General features: G+C 43.3%; 1 protein-coding gene across 1 annotated transcript; it reads right to left on the bottom strand.

Moving 5' to 3' along the window:
• Positions 1-5,453: 5,453 nt before the first annotated feature.
• Positions 5,454-6,304, bottom strand: gsx1 (GS homeobox 1). Its single transcript, XM_040151232.1, has 2 exons — positions 5,926-6,304; positions 5,454-5,806 (listed from the first exon to the last, which is right to left on the bottom strand). Exons 1-2 carry the CDS (start codon positions 6,302-6,304, stop codon positions 5,454-5,456), a joined length of 732 nt encoding a protein of 243 aa, XP_040007166.1.
• Positions 6,305-12,618: the final 6,314 nt, after the last annotated feature.

Below are 12,618 nucleotides of genomic sequence, written 5' to 3'. Positions count from 1 at the left end.
ACATACCATAGAATAGACAAAACCCAGGTTATTCATTTTCCTCATATGGAAATATAGTCACACACGTTATGCATATTGAAAGATGTTGCCAAGGTAGCATTCCTGAATATAATTTTTCCTACTAGTATGCAGTTTGCTGTCTAATTTTAGTAATGGCCTGAGTGACTGTCTGTTGGTTAGTCCAGCTGTTGATAACCTGACTAACAACTGAGGTATTTAAGATACTTGATCAAAGTACTCGCTATTTTTCTTCAGTGTGCAGAGAATCTCAAAACCTTCCTACAGTCCTTCAGAAAGCAGTTCTCTGAGAGGGGCGAGATAAAGGAGGCTGTGCTGCTGCTGTGTGAATGACGAGCAGTAGAGGGGCCCCTCGAGAGGGATGGGGCCCTTTGGAGCTCAGATATGATTCTGCACCCAGTTGCATGTGTTGTGTTTGGGACCTATAGCAGCATGGCTGCTTTTTGCCATTGCGTGGCATATTTTACTATTCAAAAAATAATACTGTAAGCTTAAGTATTAAAAATATTATTTCTGTCTTTAATAAAACAGGCAGTGCTTTCTTCAATCGAAATCCTACAAAGCATGGCTGCGCAGCTCCTTGTAGATCAACGAGCTCTGGTCTCTGCCACCAGATGACGCTCCAGCTCCACACTGCAGGATCTGAACGAGCCACTACACTGCGGGACAAACATACACACACCTGCTGAAAAACAGTCAGGTGCATGAAGTACACCAGCTACTCTACACACGCTGAGGCCGAAAGTGAACCTGTCTTTACCTGCAGGCGAAAGCAACCCCCCCCCCCCCGCTCTGTGTACCACGCTCCGGGTTGTGTCGCGTCTATGTGTTTGTGTGCGTGTACGCGTGGCTCGTGCGCGCGGGGTGCGTGCGCGTAGCTCCCCTTCACCGAGAGAACTTGCACTCGCCCCTCGGTCGTCCATTTCAGAATAATTTTTTGCTTTACACCGCATGCTTCCACGCCGCAAATCCGCGTCGGAGTCCATTCACGTGCCACGGAGCAGAGGGAGTCAGCTGCAGGCCTGTAAATCAAATGTCTGCTGTCTCCTTCAGTACAGAAGGGCTGCACAACAGCACAGTGGTTAGGCTACACACAGTAGGAAGCACAAGTCACGATGCACAACGACTGCTTGTTTTAAACAACCAATAGACCACTGGACGATATGGTGCAAGAAATAACTCTATATCTTCGTTTAATTTATATTACATATCTCTATTTTAAATGAAATTGAATTGAGTTTTGTTTTTGTTTTTTTACCTGAAAGTTAAAATATAAGAGATCAGCTTCTGCTTCGTCGCTTCCAACATATATCTCAGTGAACAGGCAGGTCTCTTGTTCCCAGCTGAGCCCTGCTGACATGTGGACTGACCGCAGGTGACAGTCGTCATTCTAGAAAAAGCCCACTATAATTTTGTCCAAGCGTTGCATGTGATATTTTTTGAGCAGAGTCCCATTCAGAAGCAGCAGAACCTTGGACCAGCCTCGGCGCTTGCGGAGGTCACTTCCATGCCTACGCAGTTCATTATTTCTCGACCTCTGACACTGCTTGTGCATGGGCCTAGAATTAAAAAGGCGTATTCACAGCACGCTGAAAAAAAGGCAAGCAGAGCGCGGTGCGCGCGTTGAATATTCATTTAGAGGAGGGGGACTGGGGAGAAGTGAAGCTGCGTGCCAGTCCTTCATTTTACATTACTGATTAGCTGTTAAACAGATTATATGCTGCTGAATGGGTTCAAATGTTGCAGCAGAAAACAGTCGCAGTTCAGGGCAATGACGAGCGGTTTCCTTCCCTGCCACTTGAGCAGGGCCGTCACCACTAACAGCTCCATAATGAGCCGTGTTGCTGTTCCATTTCTCCCATTTTAACCGCAGTCATCAAAACAAAACAAAAACCATAGAGAGCAACCGAAACGGTTTCCAGTCCGTCATGCAGGTCGAGTTGTTGGGATGAAGCTGTACCAAAATATAGAAGATTATACCTGTTATACAGACCATGGATATTATATTTAGCTAACTTCCCAGTGCGGATGCAAAATTAAAACTTTTTCATTTTCAAATCACACAAACAGGCTCAGATTTCTGTATTTATATCAGTAAATTATTTCCTTCCGATAGACTATTTATCTGCGAAAAACAGCTGCACGAAAAATAAAAACGCCACCACACATCAAAAAGTCAAGAAATGTGAAGTTAAAAGTGCATTAAACCATTACATGCTTATTAAAAATATCATCTTGATAAGTGAAAATAGTCTGCCCCTTTCCAACGATAACCCAGTACTCTACATGTACAGGCGAGGTTGGAAGCCTGGAGCAGCAGGCACTTGTCCTTTAAAAATTAGAAAACAAACACGTTATAAACGTGCTAAAGTGTTTAAAAGTTTACAAACTATTTCTTTAAAGTTGGTAGGTTAACATGTTAGGTTTACTACACGCATTTATTAAGCGGGATAAGTTTAAAGTAGTTGAATGTGCAGTGCCACAGCAAGCCACGCGGGTCCAAAAGAGCTCTCATTGAGAAGCCACGTGTCCGTTTCCAAAGCCTCTCCAACTTAACCACCTCCTTTGTACGACTAACCCACATCGGCAGCGTCCCTCCACATAAAGGGATTTGCAATTTCAAGATATTTCAGCTTAAATGTTTTTGACAGTTCCCTCGCTTTTACCTCGGCTTGGTTATTTTAACTGTGCCAAATGGGTCACCTTGGGTTGCTGTCTGCGCGCAAAGGGCTTTTGCGCGCATTCAGTCTGAATTTTTTCCAACTTTCCTTGACGGGGAAACCAGCTGCTGGTCGTGAAAAGACGGCTTATTAATTGTCCTTTGTCATGCAGAATTGCTTGATTTCTAAAGAAACGTACAAAGGCTCTTTTTCAGGATTCAAGTATTTTGTTTCGTGCGTATTTTCAAACCATCGAATCAGCTGCAGCGCCGCGCCGTCTACCAGACTCTCAGGTACTGACTGCCTGCTCCCTTTGTCCCCTTTTAATGCTGTTGTAAATCGTGCAGACTGATTTGTTACAAGCTGTTCTTTTAATCTGATAGATAAGAGACATGTCAAAGAAAAGCCGTAAATAAAAAATTAGCCAGAATAAAGACAAGGGCGAGTCTGCTAGATGGGCGCCTGTTGACTCAAGCGGCTCTCCAGCGTCAGGGGAGCCCTCTCCTCAGCTCCGTCAAGGTTACGTCCACAATTCCCTTTTCTTCCTTTTAAAAAGACACCGTAGTCCTTTTTGCTTCAATGAATTGATCGGCACAAAATTAAGAATAAATAAATTGAGCATTTGGAGCACCGAGCGTATAAACTCCCCCAGGGCGCATACCCCCGGGCTATTGAATGGATAAAGGGCGCTTTGCAGAGGACGTTGTGAGCAAAATGGGGCTCTATGGTGCAATTAACAAAATAGTCTAATCCCATATCTTAACAAATGCAAATATTAGAGTTTTGTTAAATAGTTAAGTGAACAATTAAATGAAAGTTTACAAGTGAAACTCCGCATCCAAAAAAGGCACACTGATGCAGATAATGTGCTGTACGCAATTTAAGAACAGTTTTTACTCCCTTTAAAAATTGGTCTAGAGATACATTTCTATGAAGGGAAATATCATTTAAAGCCTATTCAACATAATAAATATCAGTTTGAGAACCAAAGCTTCAGTCAGAGAGCAGCTATAGCGGTGCGTAAAATAGGCGAACAAAAACTGGAACTATATGTTAAAGTCATGGCCTGGTTTTTTTGGAGATGTTTTAGTAATCGGATGACATATTTTTTAACTGCAGTGACAATATAAATATACACAAATTTTAGACTAACTCTAACTACAAGAGCCTATAGAAGTATTTTGGCTGAAAGATTAATTTATGTTTCAAAATGCTGCGTGTTATTTGACTTGGCATACTATTTAATTTTGTGGTTTAAAGGATATACCGTAAAAAAACAGATCATATGCTAATTAATTATTGTGCTTTTTTTGATTAAAAATAATATTAGCTGAGTTGGACAGGCTTTTATTGGTTCTAAAACACACCTGGAGCTCATAAAACCGACAATAAACTTGACCACACTGGTGCTTTAACAACAAGAACAATATGGGTCATGGACACCAAACTGTGTCTTTTCCTCATTTGTTTTCATGTTAGATCGATATCTTAAGATATTCACACTCCTGATGCACCATTACACACCCACAGCGATTATTAACCCAGTCACACGAGACGGGTCTTTTCAGCAGGCATGGAACTTGAAAAGAGCTCCAAAGGGCCAGGCAGTGATATCTGGGCTGAGTGTCCCCCAGGGAAAGCACACAAGAGGAGCCCATAGCAATGTCTTTATCATCTCCGAGTGATAAAGATTATTGAGCATTTGATTTACTCCTTCAGCTCATATGGCCTAATGTTTTCCTTTGATGCACAGGCACATTTGGTTGGTCTGTGGTGCGCAGTGCAGGTTGGGAATCTGAGAAAAATTGCATTTGTTCCTCCCAGGTTCGTTTTGGCTCCTTGAGCGAGAATTATGAACCTCGTCAATCCCTTTTTCTGTCTACATCTCATAGCCTGAGCAGAAGTGGGTCCTTGCGCACAGCAGCTTTTCCTTCATGCAAGACAATGTTCAAATATATACTTTAAACGTTGGAAACTATAACGCAATATAATGAAATAATGCACTGCACATCCACACGTTGTGCATTGCGCAGCCAGGGACGGTTAAAATGTGAGGTGATGTAATTCATGTCACCGTTTCGACCAACTACTATCAATCTTTTTTTTTTTGCCAATGTCTGATTGTCTTCTCACAACATCCATCCTTCTTTAAATGTAATGTCCGAAGCTCTAATTGCCCTGAGTCTACGAGCGCCACCGGGCGCACTCAGTGTGCGCAAAGACCAAAATATTTAACTCACACGACAACGTTGTCTACCGTTCAGAAATATTTTTTATTTAAGTATCAACATTTTTAAATAAATAAATATTTTTTTTTCAATTACACTGAAGATATAATTTCAGAGTGATCTCAGCAATGTGACAGTGAGGGGATTTCTCTCCAGCTCTCCATATTTTAAGTCACAGTTCCATCCACATAGAATGAATCTAACCAGTATTCACCATGTATACAAAATACTGTCTTCCCCAAAATACTAATAAACAATTGTTTTTGTGTTTTTTTTTTTTGTCATTTGGGTTTGTCTTTACAAATATGCCTACCATACTCATCGGATTGGCAACAACAAATGGACCGTTTTCAGAAAAAAACTACATACAAAACGTACAACATGTATACAGCTATACAATAATTCAGGGCAATTCCCTGATTAAATATTCTCTGTCTATGTACAGACGTCTGAACACAAGCGGAACAGTCTTTTTTTTTTTTTTTTTTGGCTGTATTCAAAGTCATGAGGACCAAAATCTTTCAGAGGAGAGGCACAGGGGGGAAGTTCAAGGGGAGACGGACAGGTCCACATCCTCCTTTTCGGACGAGGACGGAGATATGGGAATGTCATCCTCCTCTTCCTCCGAGCATCTCGCCGTTGACAGGGACGAGCATTTGCAGTTATGTGATCCAGTCCTTTGGCCGCTGCTCTTGCCCTCCTTTTTGTGCTTCACTCGGCGGTTCTGGAACCAGATTTTCACCTGTTTCTCGGACAAGTTCAGGTATGTGGCGATCTCGATGCGCCTCAGTCTGGAGAGGTACATGTTGGAGGTGAACTCGCGCTCCAGCTCCAAAAGTTGTGTGCTGGTGAAGGCGGTGCGCATGCGCTTACTGCTCTGAAGTTTGCCGTTGCTGTTTTCTGTTAAAAAAAAAAGAGAGAGAGGGGGGGGGGGGGGTTGTCAGCCACAGTGATTTTATGAAAACGTGTCAAATGTGGCTTTGTCCACTTCATCAAACGTTAAATCGGCCTCTACTTACCGATGGAGATGCAGTGGAACTGCCGCGGGTCTGGGACCGAGTACGCAGCCTGGTATATCCCCGGGCCGTGGCTGAGGTTGACGCCGTTGGAGGAAGAGTGCTGCCTCGACAGCGCCGAGTGGCAGTACTGTGAGCTGAAGGGAGGGAAGGACGCCTTGAGGAGCGGCAGCGTCGGTGGGGACGGGTGGAGCTGGGACGCGGTCATGCACAGCGGACAGAAGCACAGCAGCCCGGCTTTCCTGGAGTGGCAGGAGCCCGGCAGCCCGTGCGGGTGGTGCGGCGAGTGCACCGCGTAGGGGAATAAAGGTGGGTTGTTCTCGTTCCCTTTGTCGTTGGCCTCCCTTAAAATCAAGGAATCCACGAGAAAAGACCTCGGCATGTTTGCAAACGTGTTGCTCAGTGCGGTTTGGGTGAAAGCCGGCGCGTCGTGCCTCTCGTGTCAGCCTGCTCTCCTCGGGACGGTGGACAGCGAAGTGGTGCTGAAGGCGCACCGCCGCCCCTTAAATAGCCGCCGCGGACTCGGTTCGGCCATGTGACGGTTACGCTGTAAGCGGCCAAGAGCTCTCAATAGGGTTTTGTGCCTTTCTCTCGGCATTCCCACTGCACGCTTCCCCATTATTTCACTTGTTAACTAAATGAACTGCATAATGTAGTCTATTCTTGTCAGCCCCACCCACGCCGCAAGAGGCGGCACTGCCCCATTCTCCCTTTTATCATCACTCTCATTTTATCATAGAGCGGAGCTTAAATTCGCGAGAGAAAACGTTTCTGTCGCACTCGGAAAGCCGGCATGTGTATTGTATAAGTTTTGTTTCAGGCATCAAGCAGCCCTTTTAGGTCTGCACGCCTACAAGTCACAGCCTTGATGGTGCCCGTATGTTCCCCATCGCTTCTTATCATGCATGTTATCTGGTGAGATCTCGAGAAGGTAAAACCAGTCCTTTTTTAAGGCCAATCGGCGGAATGTGCCTTTATTATTATTATTATTATTGTTTTCGACCCAAACATCGGCAATTGCCAACGGCTCTTACATAAATGTTTGTCTGCACGCCGAGCGCAGCTGTGGCTAATTATTTGTGTCCTATATGCAGCCCCCGACACACTCGTGCGGCTACTTTTACTGACGGCGTTGGGCGCAAAACGCGAACGCAGCAGCTGCATGTAAAGTTTATGCATATCCATTTTAAGGTTAATGTGTCATTTTCTGGGCAACAAAACAGGGACAAGTCATCGCCCGGAGGCAGCGCTGTTAAAGAGCAGTGATTAATTCCTTTGCTCGGGCCCCTGCCGAGTCGGGGGGGAAAGAATATGTAAAAATAACCAGGTTTTCACTCCGCGGCCCTTTATTGAATGTCATTGTGGAGGGTTTTCAATGAGGGAGAAAGAGAGTCGAATTAAAGTGTGTGACAGCGGCGGATAGACGCAACAAAGGCGACTCTGTCATAGAGGAGCCCAGTGCGCGGCGCGTGAAGCCCCCGCCTCGCGCTCTGATTGAATTAAGTAATAGGAAAACATTTTCTTTCACTTTAAGGCTTTCTGAACAAGACCTTCAAAGCCGCGGGGCCCGTAATGTGTGAGTAAATAGCGGAATGCCACTTCTCTTCCCCCCGAGTTGTCTTTTTTTTTCCTTCTCTCCAAAGTAGACAAACGCCAAACTAGCCCGACTATGACTTATAATTCGCGATAAATATGCCATCACGAATAGACCGCGGCGGGTTCGGAGCCAAGGCCTCTGGACCTTGCGTCTGACAGGGCAACGAGTTACCAAGGCAGACAAACTTCCGTTTTGGCTCGAGTCTTCCTACTTGGTGCGCGCGGCGCTTGGTCTTTGGTCTCTTTGGTCTCCTGGCTCCCTCGCCTGTTTGTTTTTTTTTACATGTCATCTCCTTTGGGGATAATTCCCCAGAGGGGCTCACCTTGGGCGAGTCGGCTCCTCGGGCCCAGACCGCGTCCACGCGACGGTGCGCTGCTATCCGTCCCCTCCTCTTAAAAGAGGCCTTGTGTGCTCAGCCCCGCGCCACTAATCTCCCGTAAAAGGCTGGACCTGCAATTAGGCTGCGCCATTAAAGCAGACACAAATGAGGAGCAGTCGAAACCCTTTAACGAGATCTCGCTATTCGGACAAACACCTGATATACCTGGCGCAGCCATTTTCATTTTTGTATTAGTCTGTCCTTTCATTTTTCTGCCAGGAGTCAGCCACTAACTAGTCCGTCGATCTCGCTGTAAACCTGTGAATACAAATCTGTCGCTTTTATTCAGCTTCTTCGCGGGGTAATAAGTTGACGACACGTTTTCATCGCACGTTGGAAGCGCTACTATTCGGAGGCCAAGATAAAATAGCCAAAATGTGTGCCGCTTTTCCGGCCCAGGCCGAGACGCTGCAGGTTTAAAAAAGGAATTGCGGCAGGCAGGCAGCCTGTACGCGGTGGCAGCTTGATGTATTGCTCAACATAAAGATATTATCAAAGGCCCTAATTTTCAAATTATGTACCGCAGTCACCCCGTGGATAGGAATAGAGGTTTCATGGGTCGTCACGCAGGGAGGCTCATCCTAATTTGCAATCCCAACTGGAGACTGACAAATAGTTTTGACCTCCCTCTGGAGGCGCGGGCCAGAAGTGCAAAGAATCTCATTCTCCATAATCACTTGTTACTGAGATAAATAATCGAGGGAAATAGCCCACTCACATTGTAACGACTCTATTACATTTTTGCACTAGATCCAAACTTGTATATATATATATATATATATATATATATATATATAGCCACTTGTAGGTCAATGCATCATCACATCCATATCTGTGTGTTCCCCCACAAACCAATGAGCCAGACCAATTCAGCATAGCTTCATGTGTTCAGTAACTAGCATACAGCTGTGGGCTGGCAAAGCTCCTTAACGTTAATGTTTGATAGGGGGGAAAGCAATGCCCCAGAAATAGTAAATTATTTATAAGATATTAAGTTGGAACAATTGCCATCACTCAAATTCATCCCTGATGATTACGCTGACCAATACCTGCTGTGCTGTTGGAGAAGCACATTTTCAGGGGCTTTTATGCAATTATACCCAAAGATCTCGTGCCTGATGACATAAAGAGAGCAGTCTGTTTATGGAGATGTAGTCAATATCTCCTTTTCTTTTTGGTATGAATTATTCATAGTTTAAGACACTATCCCCCCTCACTTAATATGTACACACACTTAAACACCCACACATCTCTAATACAAATGATGGTTTTAGCTGACAGTGTAACAGGATTTAAGGTCCCAGTGGGGTTTGGCCCAGCCGTGGATGGGCGCTGTGACTGTCGACGTGACACAGAGGGCCGGCTGCCCCTCCTAATCTCCCCCTGAGGCAACATCACAGACCGCCGATCCCGCTGCACCTCTGTGGACACACAAAGGCCTGATTATCATTCATATGCTCACCAGAAACACCAGTCCAATAGATAACAGATGACACATAAGTACCAGCTGAATGGTGCAATATGCTTAGGCTGCTGGAGTCTATAGAGACTAATGAATCCTTAAGAGAGAGGCAGGCTGACAAAGAGATGCAGTCGGTGAAGGTACCACAACGTGACAGATATATGGCTCAACAGGTGAATTTGGACTTGAGTGAAGTAGAGGAGTTATACGCTGATCATTTTTGGTTGCAGTTGTAAATATAAGGAATTAAAGAACCAATATCTCGGCTCTCTTATGTGCTGAACAGTGACAGATAACATCTAGAAATTGGAGGCTTTTCGCTGATTGTTTTAGGATGAAGAGATATTTCAGTCATCATTTCAAGATGATAATTGTGTTAAAGTACTCCTTAACTCAATGCGGACTCACAATTAAACTGATCACATAGCAGTTTCATTTTTCCTGAAGTTACAAGAAACATGTGGCATCAAGCAAATCAAAGTTAAACCGACATTTCTCAACACACAAGAAATTGTTTTCGGATGTTCAGTTTTTAAAAAAAAAAAAAAAGCATTTTATGTATTTTGCTTCAGAATACGGTTTTATTGGCTCAATAAATGAACACTGTCAGAAACTTTTCTATCATGTTTCCCTTATTCAGTGTTAAATTGCTACACTTATTACTCAACAGGCCAATACAGGCCTGGCGTTTACTTCCATATTTCGGCTGACTTAACCTTGACACACTACATTTTGTTTCAAAGCACAAAACCTCATGAATTATAGGCCTGAAAATCTTTTTATGATCCCAATTTCACTGCTGTCACACAGTTACTTATTTTGTAACAGGAGATCATACAAAACAGTACAATTCAAATGCAGATGAGGAAAAAAAGCCTAAAAGTTTTACTATGTTTACACCAGTGTAAATGTGATTCATTATTCCTATGACTGATTCTGAGGGTTTTTTTTTTTGACAATTCACTCCAAAGAGTTCTCATTCAGAAGAGACTAGGCTCAGAACTGTATTCAAAAGAGTTTAAGAATAGAAAACCATTTTTTGGGGGATTGTCTTTTTCAGACTTGTTCACAAAAAAGGGGACGTTTGTTAAGCAGCTAACTTACTCTAATACATGTTGAGTTGAAACTTGATTTATGACTAATTAGGAGTAAATCTCTTTAATAGCTACAAATTAGATGCAAGACTTCCGTCTCTGGCACGTCACTGAGATGTAAAGCCTGTGTAAAGCCTGGTACCACTCTTCTTTTTTTTTTTTTCTTAATTTGTTTTGATGCCCAAAATAGATTTTTTTGGGACCAGGTTTAGCTGAAATGTTTTGATATTTTTTTAGGAATTGCAAGGATTAAATTAAGATGCTCCACCAGAATGATGGCTGTTATAGTTTGTCACAACTGAGAAAATGTAGCTTCGTATATTCTTAGTGGCAGTGCAGAACATTTTCTCTGCAGTACCAAAGTGTGTGGCTGTAAAAATTCTGAGTGCTAGTCGCCACCGCTAAATAACAATGCAGGCAACTCAGATGCCTCTAAAGAGGAGGTCACAAGTGCAAAAGACTGTTTTTAGATGCTATTGAGATTTCATTTTCTCATACTCAGTTTGCTCATTTCAGTCCAATGCACGAACAGTGATGATTAAGCTGAGACCAGCAAACAAAAAAGAAAAAAAAAAAAAAGGAGAGCAATCTACAGTGATGACATCAGCTAATAAAAGTGGTCAAAATACATGTGTAGGTGGCTGTCGAACCTGTGGCGGAAAAAGTAAACTCATTATGGTTGATGCGGGTCACAGAATGCTTCACTAATATGAAGAACTTTTTGTTCTTTTCTTTTCAAATTTCAGACAACACGACTGAGGCACTGAGTCTCCTCCGCTGTCGGCCACATTCAAAGCAAAGGTGGGAGCCGAGCAAGAGTGGATCACTTTTATAGGTTACAGTAAAACTTTCAAATGTAACGTAACTCTCTGTTCCTTTGTTAATAATCTTTTTTAATCTGTTTTTTTTATGTATGCTTTTTGACTGTCTAACCTGTGGCCATTTACGCTATCCTGCAGCAGGCACTCCATTCATACCACAAAGCCGAGCCACCCAATAATGCACCCTGTAATCACCAACGACCTGAGCACTATCACAATCATCCTAACCAGTTGGGTATTGCAGGTCAGTATCTACAACAACAAGAATAAGATTTGATCTCAAACACTAAGCCAGTAAAGTTGTTCTTGGCTGCCTCATTTTTTTGTGTGTGTTTAGATATTCACACACAGGCTTCAGTATATTTAATCCGTAGGATTAATTCTGATGGGAATGTTATGTTACACTTGATACACACTCAGCACACATACTTAACTTAAAAACATGTCCACTCAAAAGCAGGAGCTGCGCATTGAAACATCTCTGTGGTGTGCGAATTTGACAAATGGCACATCGTACGTCATGCTGACACAAGTCTGAGCTGCGATTCATCGAGGTGGGTCCTAAAAATCTCCCAGCAACCTCCATCATGGAGGTTATAATCCACTACTAATTATTGGACTTAAATTTAATGTTGCAAGTGAAAATAACTAAGAAAACTACCTACCATGAATTAACACTTGTTCACATTTTCGTGCACATGAAAATTTGTGAAATAAAATGGAATAAAACTCACAAGTAGCATAGAACAGCACGAGTGGGAAAGCACACACAAAACATACAAGCAGCATGAACACACAGGCCTATGTTTAGAAACCTGCACCTTGTGCCTATTTCTAATTTGGAGAGATGACAAACAAGAAAATAATAAAAAGGAGAGCACTGATGTGACTGAAATACTTAAATGCTTGTTTCGTTTCCGAGGTTTTTCCATTTTGATTGTCTTTCTCAGGATTTCTCCCCTGATGGCAAATCTGGTTGCTGAATTTATGCCTCTGTCTGCCGTGTAGAGCCTCTCTGATGTGGTCGAGTCCAGGTCAAGTGCTGTTGCTAGGTGCGTCCTCGCAGCTATGCCTCTCTCTACACAGCTGGCCACACTGACAGTCTCAGTACTGACAGTCTCAGCAAGGCTGTCAGGTCTGAAAGCTTTAACCACAGAGTGCAGTCAATGAATAACTGATAATCAGAGAAAAAAGGATACCTGGAAAGGAGCTATGTTGTGGATGGAGTTCTACTCAGTAAAGTTAGAAGGGAATTGTCTGAGAGGGAGGACTGGCTTTCAAAATAATGGTCAATACTGCCAAGCTTGTTTGGTGCTGGTTGTTACTCCAAAACCACTTTAAGT

This window comes from Xiphias gladius, chromosome 17 (genome assembly GCF_016859285.1).
Source record: "Xiphias gladius isolate SHS-SW01 ecotype Sanya breed wild chromosome 17, ASM1685928v1, whole genome shotgun sequence".
Taxonomy (NCBI): domain Eukaryota; kingdom Metazoa; phylum Chordata; class Actinopteri; order Istiophoriformes; family Xiphiidae; genus Xiphias; species Xiphias gladius.
The sequence above is the reverse complement of the archived record's forward strand: the minus strand, read 5'-3'. Positions and strand labels throughout refer to the sequence as shown.